At 45.2% G+C, this 19,153-nt stretch overlaps 1 protein-coding gene across 2 annotated transcripts in view; it reads left to right on the plus strand.

Moving 5' to 3' along the window:
- The window catches only part of POC1B (POC1 centriolar protein B), a 308,058-nt gene that overhangs the window by 58,343 nt on the left and 230,562 nt on the right, over window positions 1–19,153 (plus strand). For both annotated transcript variants that reach the window (XM_082252687.1, XM_082252686.1), the window contains one exon: window positions 2,560–2,667. In XM_082252687.1, coding sequence (XP_082108813.1) covers window positions 2,560–2,667 — 108 coding nt within the window. The remainder of the gene's footprint in view (window positions 1–2,559; window positions 2,668–19,153) is intronic.

Raw genomic sequence — 19,153 nt, forward strand, 5'->3', positions numbered from 1 at the left:
ATGCATGCTAATATTCTGCCGGCTTTGGCAGCTGCCGCTTGACATTGCATGCTATTGCCTAGTCTATCATCAACCAAGACTCCCAGATCTTTCTACATTTTTGATTCCCCCAAGGATTCCCCTCCTAATGTGTATTGTGCTTTTATGTTTCCAGTCCCCAAGTGCAAAACCTTACACTTCTCCAAATTAAACCTCATTTGCCAAGTCGTTTCCCATTCCGTTATTTTGTCCAGGTCATCCTGTAGGATATCTGCTTCATGCTGTGCAGGTATTGCCCTGCCTAATTTTGTGTCATCTGCAAAAACTGATATCGAACTACTGATCCCGTCCTCAATGCTGTTTATGAATAAATTGAACAAGGTTGGTCCCAGGACTGAGCCTTGGGGCACCCCGCTTGCCACCTCAGACCAGTCTGAGTATGCGCTGTTTATTACCACCCTTTGGACACGCCCTTTTAGCCAGTTCCGTATCCAAGAGCAAACCCTGCTGTCGATACCTGCAGACCTTATTTTATAAATTAAGTGCTTATGGGGAACTGTATCAAAAGCCTTAGCGAAATCTAAGTACACCACATCTACTGGTCTGCCCCTATCTAGCTCACAGCTCACCTCCTCGTAGAATGTTAGGAGATTGGTTTGACAAGAACGCCCATTTGTAAACCCATGCTGATTACTGCTGATGATGTTGTTGTCTTTAGCAAACTCTACGATATAGTCCCTTATCATCCCCTCCAGAAGTTTACATATTATTGATGTCAAACTGACAGGCCTATAATTTCCCGGTATATGCCTCTGACCCTTTTTGAATATCGGAATCACGTTTGCTTTCCTCCACTCCCCTGGTACATCTCCTGTCCTAATACTGTCAGCAAAGATCAGGAACAACCTTACTAATAATAATAACCTTACTGAGTTCCTTGAGTACTCTCGGATGTACGCCATCCGGGCCTGGTGATTTGTTTGTGTTAAGTTTATCCAGCCTTTCCCTGATTTCACCCTCTGTAAGCCATAGTGGCAAGTCCTGTGTATTACTACTAACCATACAGTCATGGTCAGTGTACCCCTCCGTTTCCTGTGTAAATACTGATAAAAGCATTCAACACGGTTGCTTTTTCAGTGTCCTCTGTAACCATCCTCCCATCATCGTTGATTATGTGTGCAATATGCTCTGCCCTAGTTTTTTCGCTGTTGATATATTTAAAGAATTTCTTTGGGTTTTTGTTACTATCCCAAGCTATTTGTCTCTCAAATTTTATTTTAGCCATCTTGATTTCGTGTTTACTTTTCTTATTTGCCTCCTTGTTGCAATCTTGCAACCAGATTAGGATCAGCTATAAGTGGGGAAAGTTCCCTATCAATGCATTATTAAGAATTGTCAGGTCCACAGCAGGAACAGACCATTTCTTCTTAAACTACCTTTCCATAGGGTACAAGTCATCAAGATTATCAGGAGAAAGGCATACCCAATCTAAATTGTGCCAATCATTATATAAGGCCTTCTTGGCTTTATTAAGAAATGGGAAAGGCTTTTAGGAATAGTCTTTTATTTTGTTATTTGAAGGATACGTGGGGATGAGCAACACTAGGTGTATCTATCCAGAGACTAGAACAGACTGCTTAATCTAGTGAGTCCAAAGTAGCTAGCATGTGGCGAGAAGCTGAAGAAGTAACTTCATTAAATTTTGGGGCTGAAAAAGCATCTGCAGCCTCTGCTAAAAAATCAGTGTCCCCCTTGCCTTCTGCAAATAGAAGTGCACAAAGCAGTTTAGGTTCTAAGTTCTGAAGATCATCAGAGGGTGCAAAGGCAGAAGAACATATATTGGTGTTAGTACCTGCCGATTTCCAGAATTGGCGATAGGCTTTAGAATAGGTCTTCAGGGTCTGGGTGCCATAGAGATGTGCCATGGCTCTAGACCTGTATAGCCACCTTCGACTAACTTGTTGCATGTACCGAGGTGAGCCCTGAAAGCAGGATCCAGTGCCCAAACATTACAAGCTGGCCTCACTGTTGCGGGATTCGGTTACAGTTCCCAAGATGTGCATTGAGGGTATTTGATCTGAAAACTGCTAGTGAGCCATAATGTAATAAGCAGTCAGATCTTTATAGAAGTGGAGCCTCGTAGAGTAGGCAGGGTTATATACTGTAGGTACACTGGAGAGGGGGGGCGGCTCTAATCAGCTAAACGTAATGTAATGGCATATAATCCATGGTCAAGGAATGATCTCATGTGTCCTGTACTGTTTGCATAAGATAACAAATACTGTATTATGTAGTGGTATTACCAATGGCTCATTTTTTGCACTTAGTTGTTTAATAGTAATTGTCCTTTATATTGTTGTCTTGTATATCTTCCCTTTTTCAGTGACTGTGCCCTGCTGTTACCCAATTTGACTGATTTTCTGATCTTATATGAGGTTTAGTTTTACCCCAACCTACCCGCTGTTCTTTGTCTGTACTGTCTCAATGGTTCCCTTTTTTCTACGGTGCTAAAAAATATAACTATTTTTTTTTATTCATCAACCTCTCTGCTGTTCTCTCCACATGTTTCTTCATTTACAGATTTTCCCCAGATGGAAGACTAATCACCTCATGCAGTGATGACAAGACTGTAAGAATCTGGGACACAACAAACAGAGTTTGCATTAACACTTTCATGGATTACAAAGGGTAACAAAGTTCCTCTACTTGACTGAACATTTGACCATTGAGTTGTAGTCATAATCTAACATGAATAATTTTACTTCCCATACAAGTTTCATACTGTACTGTGTTTATAACCATGCCTAAATTTTCATTCATGTTGGACAAACGCTACAAAAAATGGCATTACTGTACATTTTCTTTTCTTTTTATAGTTTCTATAAAAGCATATAGTATCCTATTGTGTGAGTGATAGTCAAATCGCTTCATGACTACCAGAAACCATGTTCTGGCCTATGTATTAAAAAGTAGAGCGAATGTCGATTACTGAGTGTAAAATCATAACCCAGAGCAGGCTTTTAGTTTTCAAGTTTGTGTGACTGTAAATGGCCAGATGTCATCCTAATTTAATGGCCTGATGTAATAAAAAAAAAAAAAAACCAGTTGTGTTAAAAAAAAAACACATTTATTGCAAGCATATCAAACTGGTGTTTTTTTTGGGATGCAGAGAGGCCAAATGCTCTTATGCCCTAACTACCCTTTTGCTAGGTTCACACTTGCAGTTTGATCATACACAATAGCTGTGACCACTCGCCGCTAAAACAATAGTACAACCTGTAAGTGAATGGATGCCATTCATAAAAATGATTGGTTATAACAGTGATAATCAAATTCTGATCACCTCCCCAGAGCAGAACAGTGTCAGTATGTTCACAATGTACTGCTCTGGTCACAGTATGTGTAAAAAAAAAAAAAAAAAAAAACTTTTTTTTTTTTTTTTTTAACATACTGTTACCAGTCAGTGGCCCTAATCACCACTATACCTGTCATAAGATGACTGTACTGCTCTGGTGACAGTATGTAAAAAAGAAAAAAAATATGCAAAACAAAACTGATTTAATTTCATTTTACAAAAAATTACAACTTCAAAAATTCACCATGCCTTAGTACATCAGGGTCAATTTTATACCTTAGTTTAGAGAATGTAAAACTTTAACACAGACAAAATAATATACACTGATTTGAGTTGTTACCAAATGTAAACAAAACTGGCTAATTACGGTACCCTTTATCATCATTAACAGCCAAAAAAACTAATAGAAACCTACTGGACTTTACTGGTACCCGAGAAGGACGGTGACAACAATGTAGATAAGAAAATACATTTTATTACAAATTCAAAAAAAAAACATTTTTTTTTTTTAAAAGCATAGAAAAATTCTAGTTTTGGCCAGTTAATAATATTAATATTATTACTAGCACTGCTTGTATTGCTTCATGTACTGCTAGGGGTCGACACATTTCGCCAACATTGCTTCTTCAAGACCTCTTAGTCTTTGCAGCTAAAAGCATTGGCCTGTATGCTTGCACCAAAAAATTACAACTATATGTGGTGATCTAATATTAGGGTAGACTTCTTTAGTTAGTTGCTGAATGTGTTAATCAGCTGTCATGTCATATGATGCAAAATGTTTTTCTTTACTGTAACAGACTTCATCAGAAAAATAGAGACAGTCTGTTTTCAGGCATAGGTTACCACTGTAAATAATTAGCAGCAGCATTGATGCATATAATGTGTGTCAGATGGTGCAATAAGGCCTATCTGTGATGCATACTCTCCATCTCCAGAAACTCATCCTCAAGCCCACAGTAGATGCAGATGGTGATATGCATCAGGATAGGCCTTATTGCACCATCTGATGCACATTATTTGCATCAATGCTGCTGCTAATTATTTACAGTGGTAACCTATGCCTGATAACAGACTGTCTCTATTTTTCGGATGATGTGTGATGTTTCTTTCAGGAAACAGTAAAGAAACACATTTTGCATCATATGATATTACAGCTGATTAACACATTCAGCAACTTACTACGGAACTCTACCCTAAAATTATATCACCATCTATAGCTGGGCTCTGGTACAGGTATACAGGCCAATGCTTTGCTGCTAAGGCTAAGAGGTCCTGAAGAAGCCATGTTGGCGAAACGCATTGACCTTTAGCAGTACATTAGGCAATACAAGCAGTTCTAGTAATTATATCTGTACTGGCCAAACCAAGCATTTTCCTATGTTTTAAAAATAATGTGTTTTATTTTTTATGGATTTGCAAAAAAATTTTATTTCTTGTCTACATTGTTGTCACTGTCCTTCTCTGGTACCAGTAAAGTCCAGTAGGTTTCTATTTGTTTTTTGGCTGTTATTGTTACCAAATTAACATGCAGAATACATTTTATCCTAAACTTATGAAGAAAAATGTTTCTCTTTCGTTCATTGACGGACATAGCTCTTCAGGATTCTTGAACCATTGGGTTATACTGCCCCCTACAGTAGTATAACACTAGGCAGAAAAAAAAGAGCTCGACTATGCCTAGGTCCTCAGTTTTTCTTTTCTGCCTAGTCAGGAGTAAGGTCTTAGTTCTCTGCTGGAATCTCTGTTCCTGGCAATTTTTTTCTTTTTGAATTACTTTTTTCTCCCAGATTTTTCCTGCGAAATCTACAATCAACTCCCGGACTGGGCGACGGGCTGGATAATCTAGATCCATTGGTCACCCCAGTCTGGCCAGCGAGCATGCGTAGACCACAGCTCCATGCTAGGTCAGCCGCGACATAGCCCCACTGGACCGGGGCTTGCCTGCGAGTTAAATGCCCTGCAAAGTCGCATATGACCTGGTCTCGGCCTGAGTCGCAGCGTTTCTCCTTGTTGACAGCCCCCACCATTGCAATGGTGATGAGTTTTTGTCTGAAGCGGTGCCTGCCTGGTTACTGGTATGGTGATTAGCTGTCCCCCCCCCTCCCTCTGGAGGGTTTTAGCGTGGACGCGGGCCCCTCCCTGGGACGGTCAGATCCTTGGGTTCCCCTCCTTCCCATCAGAGCCTGCATACTGGTGGTCCTTGTGGATTACTGGTGGTCCTTGTGGATCATCTAGATCCCCAGCCACCCTCTCCTATCTGGGGTAGCGTGGTGGTCTGTAATGTGTCTGGGGCTGGGGTATGGGACTGTATTGTTAGTGGGGGCGGGTGGGTGCACTGTCGGCGATCTGGCTATCCGCCAGGGGAAGAGCTCTACCTGCTGTGGGGCCCTGTGCCCGGTTCCTTTTTCTCCTTGGGTTGCAGACTGGGCTCCAGGGATCCCTCCTGGGTGCCTCATGGAGGCATGCACCGCAGCCATTTTGTCGTAGCTTGTTTCAGTGACCGGCGGTCATGTTGGTGTAATCCGGCGGCCATTTTTCATTGGTCCGGCATTCTACAAGGCTGAGGCCATTACAGGGGAGCCTGTGGGCAGCAGTCTCGGCTGTCAGGGCTCCTCCTTTTCCCCTGGTGCTGATTCCTGGGTTTTTCTTTCCCTTGGACCCTGCATGTGGAGCAAGTGATATCCCTGGTGCAGCCGGTGCTTCTTTGGTGGGTCCCTCCCTCTCTCTGCTGCAGGATAGTGGGGTGCTCTGTTGCTGGCGACCTGGTGGTGCTTCTAGCGCGGTGGGGGTGTTCTTTTGCAGTGCTAGATACTTTTGTGGGGGTCCCCCTCTTTACCAAATGGAGTCTCTGGAGCATGTTTCCCCACCTGACCCCCTCTCAGAGGCTGCCGGTCTCTCAGGGTCCCAACCATCTATTGATGCACTGACAGCGGTCCTGGAGTCCTTTGTGTCCCGGGTGGAGGTGGCTTAGTGGCAGCGGGCTAGCAAAAAGCGCCCACTGCCTTCCCTTGCCTCATCTGTCTCCTCAGATCCTGAAACAGATTCGGCCGCCGTAGACATGGCCCACCATGCTGGGGTCTGCGGCCACGCTCCCTGACTTATTAGACAGTGAGGATGATTACTTCACACCTGTAGCTGTGCATGAGAAGGCGCTGGTGAATGCACTGATCTATTAATTTGTTGTCCCACCCCTTATGTTTGCCACTGCTTTGGGATGTCCTAATGGTTCAAGAATCATGAAGAGCTGTCCATCAATGAACAAAAGAGAAAATTAGATTGTTTGACTTACCGTAAAATCCATTTCTTTGCGTTCATTGATGGACACAGCACCCACCCCTCTATGAAGTTAAAATACTTCTGACATTGCTTGTTACAAAACTGAGGACCTATAGCAGAGAGGGGGAGTATACCACCAGGGACTGCCCATAGGCATATTCAAGCTCTTTTTTCTGCCTAGTGTTCTACTCCTTTAGGGGCCAGAATAACCCAATGGTTCAAGAATCCTGAAGAGCTGTGTCCATCAATGAACCCACAGAAATGGATGGTAAGTCAAACAATCTCGTTATTTGCTAACTTTTATAACAGAAACGAAGAAAACCATGTTTTCTCTATCGTTCATTGACAGACGCAGCTCCATATTCTTCTTGACCATTGGGTTATGCCACCCCCTACAGGAGTAGGACACTAGGCAGGAAAAATCGTTAACACGCCTATGGGGCAGTCCCTGCAGGCATACGCCCACTCACTGCTATAGGATTCAGTTTGTTTCTGCCTAGTTTAGGAGTAGGACCTAGTTCCCAGCTGGGACTTCGGTCTTAGCTTCTTTTTTTTGTACTTTAAAGGGAACCTTTGTTAAAAAATTAAATTTTTTAGCTATTTATGTTCCTGAGAGAATTGCGATCAACAGCCGGACTGGGCTTTCGGACTGGATATCCTAGATCCTTAAGGTCTCCCAGCCCGGCCAGCGAGCGTGTGCAGGTTATAGCCCAGCGCTAGGCCTCGCCACGACAGAGCCCCAATGGACTGGGGCTGGCCTGCGAAGGAAACGCCTCGCGGGACGCACACGTCCTGGTTCGGCCTGAGTCGCAGCGTACCCTTTGGCCGCCAGCACCCCCACCCCGAGTGGAGAGGTAGTCTGTCCGGAGTGGCGCCCACCCGATGTCGTTGGTATGGTGAGTAGTGTCCCCCCCCCATAGCTCTGGCGGTCTCAGGGCAGGACGTGGGCCCCTCCCTGGGAAGTTTAGACCCTTGGGTACCCCTCATTCCCCCTGGCCTCTTGGTATGTACCAGGCTCCCCCAAGGCCTTCCTCCCCACCATCTTAGAGGTTGGATGCGCCAATGCCACCATAGCAGGGGGGGGGGGTTAATCCTGGCGGGGGTCCCTTACGGGGACCCCCCAATGCCACTAATGGCTCGGACCTCTTCGGGGGTCCTGGAAACCACATGGCACACCGAGGGGGCCTATTGAAATGGATGGGCAGCTATGTTTTTGTGGTTTCTCCATAGGAATGCATTGGGCGGCCATTTTCTCCGTGAACGCTGGATAGCAAAGAGCAGCTAGGCCTTTACTCTAGTGATGACCCAGTTACTTCCTCTTCCTGTGAAGATTGTTTTCTCTGCACAGCAGACCGATCCTGTTCTCCTCCATATCAAATGGTAGTATGTCTATTGGGTCCCTGTAGGTCTCTCTCTCACCCTGCTACCTGCAGTGCTAGTGGCTGGGACTTGTAGTACCGCTGGTGCAGTGGTGTAGGTCCGTTTTTCACTGTTTTCTTAAAGTGACACTGCGCTATTGCAGGGTTCATATGGAGTCCCAGGAACAAATTTCACCTACAGATCTCCTCCTTGCGGTTGCGGGGACCTCTGGGTCGCAACCCCTGTCTACCTTAACAGCGGTTTTGGAAAACCTGGTGTCAAAAGTGGATTTGGTTTTAAAAAATGTCGCTAGTAAAAAGCGCCCTATGCCCTCCCCGGCCTCTCCTGTATCCTCAGATTATGAGGTAGATATAGCCTCCGTGGATGCATGTCACCCTGAGGGGTCTGCGTCATCGCACTCGAATGGCGAGGACGACATATCCTTGTCTGCAGCCGTGTGGGGAAGCGCGCTGGTGGAGGCACTTATAGTGTCAGTGCGGGAAACTCTAAAAATGTCTGATTCTGCAGCGTCAGGAAGCAGGTGTCATTTGGCACTCGCAAATCCCAGAAGTCGGGCAAGGTTTTCTATTGTCTGGAACCTTTTGACAAAATTGTTTCTGACCAATGGGGGCGCCTCAAATAGAAGTTAGTGGTGCCGAAGCGTTTTAAGAGGCGCTATTCATTCGCGGATGCGCTATCCGAAAAATGGACTGTTCCACTGAAGGTGGACCATCCGGTCTCCAGATTGAACAAATCTACTGTGATCCAGGTGGAGTAGTCCGTAGTCTTTACAGATCCTGTGGATAGAAGGATTGAGTCTCTGTCCTGCCACTTACATGTGATAGCGGGCTCAATACTTAAACCGATCTTCGTGATCACTCTGGTGTCCCAGACCATAACTGAATGGGCAAAGTTACTAAAAAGTGACCTAGAAACAGAATAGCTCCCTCCGGGCCTGTCAGAGCTAACGGACCAAATGGTCCAAGCCTTACTATTTATGTGATGCATCGCTAGATGCGGCCCCTCTTGTAGCCAGAGTATCCGCGGTGGGGGTAGCTATTAGACGCATGGTGTGGCTAAAAAGCTGGTCTGTGGATCAGGCTTCAAAAAAGGCTCTATCAGAGCTCCCCTTTACAGGGGACCGTTTGTTTGGATCCTCATTGGATGAACTGATCAAGGGTCTTACAGGTGGGAAGAGTACTCTTCTTCCTCAATCCTCCAAGGGCAAGTCACCACATAATAGACGGGGGCCTTATTTTACAGTCCACAGGCGGCCCTTTCGTGCCTCCAGCACGCAGGAGAAAGGATCTAAGCCATTTAGGTCTTCTGGGGGTTCCAAGAAGACATGGTCGGGTAAGCCGAGAGCAGACCAATCCAGATCTACAGACATCCCCGTCTGCATGAAAGGACGCCCTCACCGGTAACTAGGGTGGGGGTACGTCTTCGCTCCTTTCCGGAACCATGGACCTCCTTGATTTTGGACAAATGGGTCCACAAACTGATCCAATAGGGTTACAAGATCGAATTCAGGTCTCAACCTTTGGACAGATTCTTGCTGTACAATCTACGCCTATCTGCAGATCGGTTAAGGGATCTACGAGAGGCGGTATAAGATCTGCTGTCGCAAGGGGTGATTGTGCCGGTTCCATCTCGGGAACGCTTTCAGGGGTTCTATTCAAACCTATTCACTGTTCCCAGGAAAGAAGACAAAGTGCGTCCAATCCTTGACCTCAAGTCTCTGAACCACTTTGTGTGGGTACAGAAGTTTCAAATGGAGTCTATTTGCACGATAGTGGCATCCCTACACCAAGGAGACTTTTTGGCCTCCATCGATATCAAGGACGCATATCTACACATCACTTTTTACGCTGGACACCAGCATTTTATTCACTTCACTGTAGGAGAGGAGCATTATCAATTTGTGGCATTACCCTTTGGTCTCACCTCCGCTGCCAGGGTCTTCACCAAAGTGTTGGCTCCGGTATTGGCATTACTGCGACAACAGGGGATTGCGGTACTGGGGTATCTGGACGATCTCCTTTTGCGACAAACGGGGGATTGCGGTACTGGGGTATCTGGACGATCTCCTTTTAGGAGCAGACTCACGTTCGCTACTGTTGGGTGACTTGACAATCACCGTAAGGACTTTGCAAGAGTTCGGTTGGAACATCAATTTAAAAAAATCTGCTCTGGTACCATCTTCAAAACTGGATTTTCTGGGCCTGACTCTGGACTCCACGTCGGCGAGGGTGTTTCTTTCCCCCAGAAAAGCTGCACATTTCTGCATTTGCAGAGGGCAATTTGCTGTTATCCAGAAACCTGTCCTCTCTGCAGACTTGCATGCGAGCATTAGGTCTGATGGTGTCAACCTTCAAGGCTGTTCAGTTTGCTCAGTTCCACACGAGACCCTTACAAAGGGAAATTCTTGTCAAGTGGAACAAAGATCCTAAATCCTTGGACACTATGATTCGAGTGAGTCACAGCACAGTTCTGTGGTGGCTTTGTTGGCCCTACGCCAGGACAAATCCTTCCTCCCATTGTATTGGACGGTGGTAACCACAGATGCCAGCCTGTCTGGCTGGGGAGGAGTGCTTGGGAAGCTGTGTATCCAGGAGTCCTCGACCATTGAGTCCAGACTACCGATCAATATTCTGGAACTCAGAGAGATAAAGCTTTGCCTGAGTTACTGGACAAATCGTCTTCAGGGTTGTCCAGTTCGGATTCAATCGGACAATGCCACGGCCGTGGCTTATGTCAATCATCAGGGGGCACCAAGAGTGTCTTGGCAGCCCGGGAGGTGGCCGAGATCCTGAAATGGGCAGAAAATGTTGTTCCAGCCCTTTCGGCTGTGCATATCCCAGGAGTGAAGAACTGGCAGGCGGATTACCAGAGTCGTCAGGTGTTGGATCAGGGGGCATGGTCCCTGCACCCAGAGGTGTTTCACCTGCTGTGTGTACGGTAGGGGACACCCGACGTTGACCTGTTAGCCTCTCAACTCAACAAGAAAGGTGCAGAGGTTTGTAACCAGGTCTCGGGATCCTCTGGCCAACGCCACAGATGCACTGGTAGCTCCTTGGGGTCAGTATTGGCTGATCTATGCATTCCCTCCGCTGAAACTCCTGCCGAGGCTTCTGCACAGAATAGAGGTGGAAGGGATTTCGGTCATTCTGGTGCCCCCAGACTGGCCTCGCCAGTCTTGGTATGCAGATCTGGTAAGGTTGGTCACCGATGCTCCTTGGAGACTTCCTCTCAGGTAAGATCTGCTGTCTCAAGGGCCAATCTTCCATCCTGCTTTACAGCCGCTGGCTTTAATGGTGTGGCTGTTGAAAGCCAGGTATTGAAGGGCAGGGGTCTTTCTGACTCAGTGATTCCTACACTGTTAAAGGCTAGAAAATCTACCTCCAGGAAGATCTATCATTGTACGTTGAAATCGTACATCTCATGATGTGAATTGCTAAAGGTGCATCCTCGCCTTTTTTTAGTGGCTAGGATTTTGACCTTTCTCCAAAGAGGGGTTGAACAGCGGTTGGCCTTGGATACTATTAAAGGCCAAGTGTCAGCTTTAGCAAAAAACAGGGAAGGGGGGACTCCTCTGGGTTGCCACTGGATAGGGGTTCCTGAAAAGTTAACAGGAGAAAATACGCCCCTCCAATTTACACCTGATTGGTGGGCGTTGATAGACAACAGTAAATACTACAAAGGGCAGGAGACACAGAGGTTCTCCTAAAAGATCAACTGGGGAAACCAGGGGTAGGTGAAAAAGAAAATGAACTTTATTAGGCACAAAAGGTCACACATGGAAGATACAGGGTGTAGCACAACTCACTGGTAAAAAACATTATTAAAAACAAGGCAAACACAATGGGACATGAGTAGCAACCCGGGTTGTACAATGAATGCACGCTGGAGGGAGAATGGTGTAAGATAATGGGGGGGGGCGGGCAGGATGGTCCTGCTCAAAACATGAAAACACACATTCCCTGCAGCAAGAATGTTATTCAAAACAGCCGCGTATGGACAGAGGATTGAATCCTAGTGAGAACAGATCCAATAATATTAGTGTAATGTTCCGGTACCTTTGGTACCCTAAATTACACTTTCCACAAGTGTATGCGCCCTACCATTTACTTTTGGAAAGGTGCGCATACACCTTTAAGACTGGAGCTGTCATCACTCAGCGCCGGACTAGATGGCTATTTAAGGCGTCGGCTCTCACTCACATGTGTTCGTTCAAACACCCTTATCTGGATGCTAACCTTGCTTGAAGCTTCCATGCTTGCAAGCTTACTTCGCTGACGGAACCTCGCTGCGCTGATCCCTGTATCCCGCTACTGGATCATCCGCCTCTCCTGAACCACCCTTCGGCTGTATCGCTAATAGTGCTAAGTACCCCGCAGGGGAATTCTCTATAAACTTATACTAAGCTTACACTATCTAGCTCTGCATAGTAGAGACTGTTTATCACATCTGCATAAACTAGATTGCTAGCTCTTGAGACTACTGCTACTTTTCTGCACTGGGTTGATCTCTTTTGTATGTCCACCTGCTATTCTATCATCTGCTATCATACAACATTGTTAAACCTTCCTGCATCCATCTGCTACTGTCTCACCTTCAAGTGTCTATCACCTACCACCTCCACTCAACCTATCCCTCAAACCTTCATCATTGTGTTACCACATATATAAAGTCACTCTAGGAACCAGCTTGCTAATTGTGTGTATTTACTGGCTGAAATAAGACCTTCCACACATGATGAGTCATTGAGGTTGGGAATGGTATCTCAGCATATCTCTTACATGACAACTGACGTGGAACTATTTCTGCAGCTGAAAATCCACACCATATAAGAAACGCAGGAGCGTTACAGATTGAACGAACCTAAAAAATGGATTCAGCAGAAATAGCCACTCAGGTGACACAATTAAAACAGCAAGTATCTGCGTTAATACACGCACTTGCTGAATTAAAAGAAGACAATCAGGCTCTGTCGCAGCAGGTAATTAGACTGACACAACTTACCTCTGCTCAGTCCCCTGAACCCAAGATAAATCCCCCTTTGGTATTTACAGGCGATCGCAAAAAATTTTGCGAATTTAAAAACGCATGTGAGTTACTTTTTTTGCTAAAACCTCGTACCTACCTTACTGATCACATTAAGGTTTTTACTATTATTTCTTACCTATCAAGCGATCCTTGAGCCTGGGCAGATTCTCTTTTTGAGAAAAACGACCAGCTTCTCAACTCCTATGCCTTGTTCCTGGCAGAGCTCACTAGCCTATATGATGACCCCAATAGGCAGAGTACTGCTGATCTTCAGTTAAGATCCTTGAAACAAGGAAGGAGGCCTGTGGAAGACTTTGTCGCAGAGTTCAAGAGATGGACCCTTGATTCAGAATGGAATGATGCATCTCTGAAAACCCAATTTAGGCTTGGCCTATCAGAAGCCGAGCTCGCTCGAGCGGATCTGCCAAAAACCCTGGATGCATTAATACAACTCAGTATTACCATAGATAGAAGACTACGAGAAAGAAAGGCTGAAAAGATGGGAATGCCATTATCCGTTTCCTCTCGGAGTCTGGCCGTTGACCCCGTTCCTATGGAGATAGGAACCATACGCCCACCGCTATCAACTATGGAAAAAGCCAAAAGACGAAATGAAAATCTCTGCTTGTACTGTGCATCCCCGGATCACAAGATAAACGTCTGTCCCCTAGTCAACAAAAAGAAGGGTGAGTGTTCACATGTCTCTCTAGGAGGATTGACAACTTCATTCACTAACCCCTACATTTCTGTTTTTTTGACATTACAGTGGGACCAGAACAGGATTACTACTAAGGCCATGATTGACACAGGATCTTGTGGAAATTATATGGATATATGTTTTGCTGCTTTAAATAAAATTCCTATTATTTCTAAACTCAAACCTGTCTCAGTAAGTCTTATTACCGGTGTTCCGTTATCCTCTGGTCCGATCACCGATCAGACACAAGCACTTCTAGTCACTATTAACGAGTCTCATAGGGAGACTTCTACCTTCGATTTAATACCATCACCCCACTTTCCCATTGTGTTGGGACTTCCCTGGTTGCACACACACCAACCAACCATAGATTGGAAGAAACGGTCCTTGACCTTCCCTTCTTGTTATTGCGAGGAAACGTGTAACCTCCCGTTTTCCGGGAAGATTCTGTCTGTGGTGACAGATGAGATTGCACCACTATGTTATCAGGATCTTTCTGAGGTTTTTCTTGAGAAAAATGCTCAAGCATTACCTCCTCATCGAGACTATGATTGTAGCATTGATCTACTCCCAAATAGCAAATTGCCGTTCGGTCATGTTTATCCTCTTTCACAGGATGAACTTGCCCATCTCAAAACCTATTTGGATGAGAACTTGGAAAAAGGTTTTATTAGACCTTCCACTTCTTCCACAGCAGCAGGACTCTTTTTTGTTCGCAATAAAGATTCAAGTCTCAGACCTATCATCGACTACAGGAAATTGAATGCTATCACAATAAAAGATCGCTATCCTCTACCGCTTATCCCTGAGCTCATTGAGCAGGTGCGTGGAGCTACCTATTTTTCAAAATTAGACCTGAAAGGAGCATACAATCTCATTCGAATCCGTGATGGACACGAGTGGAAGACTGCGTTCAGAACTAGATACGGATTGTTCGAGTATCTTGTGATGCCATTCGGCCTATGCAATGCCCCTGCAGTTTTCCAACGATTTATAAACGATATTTTTAAAGACTTACTAGATGTCTGTGTTGTGGTATATCTGGACGATATACTTATATATTCACGGACCCTGTCTGAACACATAAGACATGTAAGACTTGTATTATCGAGATTGCTTGCACATAATCTTTATGTGAAGCTGAAGAAATGCTTGTTCCATAAAGATGAGGTACTCTTTCTAGGCTACATCATATCCAAAACAGGAATCGAGATGGACATGAGTAAAATATCCTGCATTCAGGATTGGCCTACACCAACTACACGCAAGGCGCTACAGCGATTCCTGGGATTTTCAAATTTCTACAGGAAGTTCATAAAAAACTTTTCTGCTATTGTGAGACCCCTCACACAGCTCACTAGCATAAAAATACCATTTAAATGGTCAGAAGAAGCAAATAAGGCTTTCCACTTGTTAAAGACGAGGTTTACTTCCGCTCCCATATTACGCCATCCAGACCCATCCCTCCAATACATTCTGGAGGTAGATGCGTCAAACCTGGCAGTAGGAGCAATACTCTCCCAACGACCTACCCCCACTTCACCACTTCATCCAGTCGCCTTTTTTTCGAAATCCCTGAGCAGTCCCGAGATAAATTACCCCGTGGGTGAGAAGGAACTGCTTGCTATGAAATTGGCTCTGGAGAATTGGCGACATTTACTCGAAGGCACCCAATTACCAATAATTATATACACGGACCATAAAAACCTCCAGTATCTTCAGACTAGCAAAACTCTCTCGCATCGACAGGTACGATGGTCACTATTCTTTCTAAGGTTTAACTTCCTAGTGACCTACACACCTGCAGATAAGAACAAAAAGGCGGATGCACTATCACGACTAACTGAAGAAAATTACTTTGAAATTCCTTCCGTTCCTATAATACCTCACAAACGCATTATTGGAGTTGTCCGTTCCTTGAAGGAAGAGGTTCTGCATGGTATAAGGTTGGATTCACCCCCACCACAACTAAATACCGATGCAGAAGGCTTCCTCTACTACAACAACAAACTTTACATACCACCTACCCTATGCACCAAGATCTTGGAATTATCGCATGATGTGCCTATGACAGGACATATGGGTATGACAAAGACTTTCAATTTGATTTCTCGGCAATTCTGGTGGCCTGACATGAAAACATCTATACAAAAATTCGTCTCTTCATGCAATGTCTGTGCCAGGTCCAAAATTGACACTACGAGACCATCCGGCCTACTATGCAGTCTACCAATACCCCAAACTCCATGGGAGGTTCTGTCATTGGACTTCATCGTAGAATTGCCTCCTTCCAAAGGATTTAATACCATCTTGGTGTCAGTGGACCATCTGACAAAGATGGCACATTTCATTGCTATTTGCAGACTACCTTCGTCCAAACAAACGGCAGAACTCCTATGAAACATGTCTTCAGATTACATGGAATCCCAAAAACTCTTCTGTCTGACCGTGGATCCCAATTTATTTCTAAATTCTGGCAAGAACTATGTCACATACTACGGATTGAGCGGAAGCTCACTTCTCCTTACCATCTGCAGACCAACGGACAGACTGAAAGAGTCAACCAATGCATCGAGCAGTATTTACGTTGTTACACTTCTTACCAACAGGATGATTGGTTGGATCTTCTCCCCCTGGCAGAATTTGCCTACAACAACGCAACTCACAGTACAACCAAGCAGAGTTCGTTCTACTTGAACTATGGGTTCCATCCCTCTTTTCTCCCTCCACGCATCCTTCCTTCAAATAACCCAGTAGCCTCAGACTATCTTTCCCAAATAAAGGATTCTCTGGGTTTACTAAATACTACCATTGCACACACTCACAGTCAACAAAAGAAGTACTATGATCTTCGTAGAAGACCTTCTCCACAGTATACTATCGGGGACCTCGTTTGGCTCTCAACAAAAAACTTGAGACTGAAGATCCCTAGCAAAAAGCTTGGACCTCTGTTCTTGGGACCTTTCCCAATCAAGAAACTTATTGGAAAAGCTGCAGTGCAGCTTACATTGCCAATGGACCTAAAAATCCATCCCATTTTCCATGTGTCGCTACTAAAACCCCATGTTCCGGACCAAGGAATAAGGCCTAATATTCCACCTCCCCCTCCTGTACAAGTTGAAGGTGGAGAAGAATACGAGATAAGAGATTCTGGATTCTCGTATCTACAGAAGAAGACTTCAGTACTTGGTTAGATGGAAGAACTATGGGCCCCAAGACGACACCTGGCTAAACACCTCTGACATACATGCCCCTAGATTAATCCGCAATTTTCATGCGAGATACCCAGACAAACCAGCTCCAGAGGCCTTCAGGAGCAGGCCTTAAAGGGGGGGTATTGTAATGTTCCGGTACCTTTGGTACCCTAAATTACACTTTCCACAAGTGTATGCGCCCTACCATTTACTTTTGGAAAGGTGCGCATACACCTTTAAGACTGGAGCTGTCATCACTCAGCGCCGGACTAGATGGCTATTTAAGGCGTCGGCTCTCACTCACATGTGTTCGTTCAAACACCCTTATCTGGATGCTAACCTTGCTTGAAGCTTCCATGCTTGCAAGCTTACTTCGCTGACGGAACCTCGCTGCGCTGATCCCTGTATCCCGCTACTGGATCATCCGCCTCTCCTGAACCACCCTTCGGCTGTATCGCTAATAGTGCTAAGTACCCCGCAGGGGAATTCTCTATAAACTTATACTAAGCTTACACTATCTAGCTCTGCATAGTAGAGACTGTTTATCACATCTGCATAAACTAGATTGCTAGCTCTTGAGACTACTGCTACTTTTCTGCACTGGGTTGATCTCTTTTGTATGTCCACCTGCTATTCTATCATCTGCTATCATACAACATTGTTAAACCTTCCTGCATCCATCTGCTACTGTCTCACCTTCAAGTGTCTATCACCTACCACCTCCACTCAACCTATCCCTCAAACCTTCATCATTGTGTTACCACATATATAAAGTCACTCTAGGAACCAGCTTGCTAATTGTGTGTATTTACTGGCTGAAATAAGACCTTCCACACATGATGAGTCATTGAGGTTGGGAATGGTATCTCAGCATATCTCTTACATGACAACTGACGTGGAACTATTTCTGCAGCTGAAAATCCACACCATATAAGAAACGCAGGAGCGTTACAATTAGAGGTAAAAAGGTTTGGTGGGGTAAGTCAATGTGCCAGTTGTGAAGACTGACCAGAATGTATGCCGGTAACTGAGGTCCTGCAGAATTGGTAGTACTTGTGGGGGAGAAGCAAGTCAGCGCTCGTTGGCAGGATGACTCCGTATGGAAGGGCAGGGTGGACAGTACCGGAGTACGTAAGTTCAGATAACTGACACAGTACCTATTGGAGCAATGACCATTTACTGGTTAAGCATGCTGGCTAGTAGAGGTCCCGGGAGAAGACAGCAGAATCTCGCTCAGTGCAGCCCGCTGTTCCTGCCAGTCCTCCTTCGCTCATCCGAGCTTCCTAGGGAGTGGGCGGGCTTTCAGGTGGTGGCCCGACGTCATGCCGGACGTAGAGGGCGGGTAATGTTGGAAGTGTCAGCTTTGGCTGCGTTTTTCCAACGCCCTTTAGCTACACATGCTTTCATTCGCATTATTATTCAAGGGTACATCATATGGCTCCTCCGATATGATCTCTGTTACCTCCGTGGGATCTTAACTTGGTACTGTCTGTTCTTATGAAACCTCCCTTTGAGAACATTAGGGAGATTCCTCTGCTTACACTGTCACAGAAGGTAGCCTTTTTGGTGGCTATTACCTCTGTTCGCAGAGTATCTGAATTGGCAGCACTATCCTGCCGTTCACCTTCTCTGGTGGTCCACAGAGATAAGATGGTACTTTGACCTAATCAGTCGTTTCTTCCTAAGGTGGAAGAAGCCAAAGCATCCCAAGGAAATTGCCTTGCATTCTTTGGATGTGGTTCAGGCAATTAGGGTTTACCTGGCGGTTACTGAATCTTTAAGGAAATCAGACTGACTTTTTGTACACTCACGGAAGGACCTTGAAAAGGGTTGGCTGCGTCTGCCGAGATCCATATCCAGATGGATCAGGCAGACGGTGGTACAGGCTTATTCACTGTGAAGGCTCATTCTACTAGGGCGCTGAGTGCCTCTTGGGCTTTTCGCCATCAGGCGTCAGTAATGCATGTTTGCAAAGCGGCAACGTCTGTGCACACGTTCACAAAATTCTACAAAATAAATGTGTTGGCATCCTCGGATGCTTCTTTTGGCCGTAAGGTTTTGAAGGCTGCTGTTTAAAAGAGAAAATATTCTCTTTGAGGGTGTATGTTTTCTAGGTGAACTCCAGTTGTTCCTGGTTGAGCTCCATGTTCACTGGTTGGCTAAGTTTAGTCTTTGGGAAATTTATGTTCTTTTCTGCGTTGTTTTCCAACCCCTCAGGCAAATACTGCTTTGGGACGTCCCAATGGT

This window comes from Pelophylax lessonae (assembly GCF_965119305.1).
Source record: "Pelophylax lessonae genome assembly, chromosome: 4".
NCBI lineage: Eukaryota > Metazoa > Chordata > Amphibia > Anura > Ranidae > Pelophylax > Pelophylax lessonae.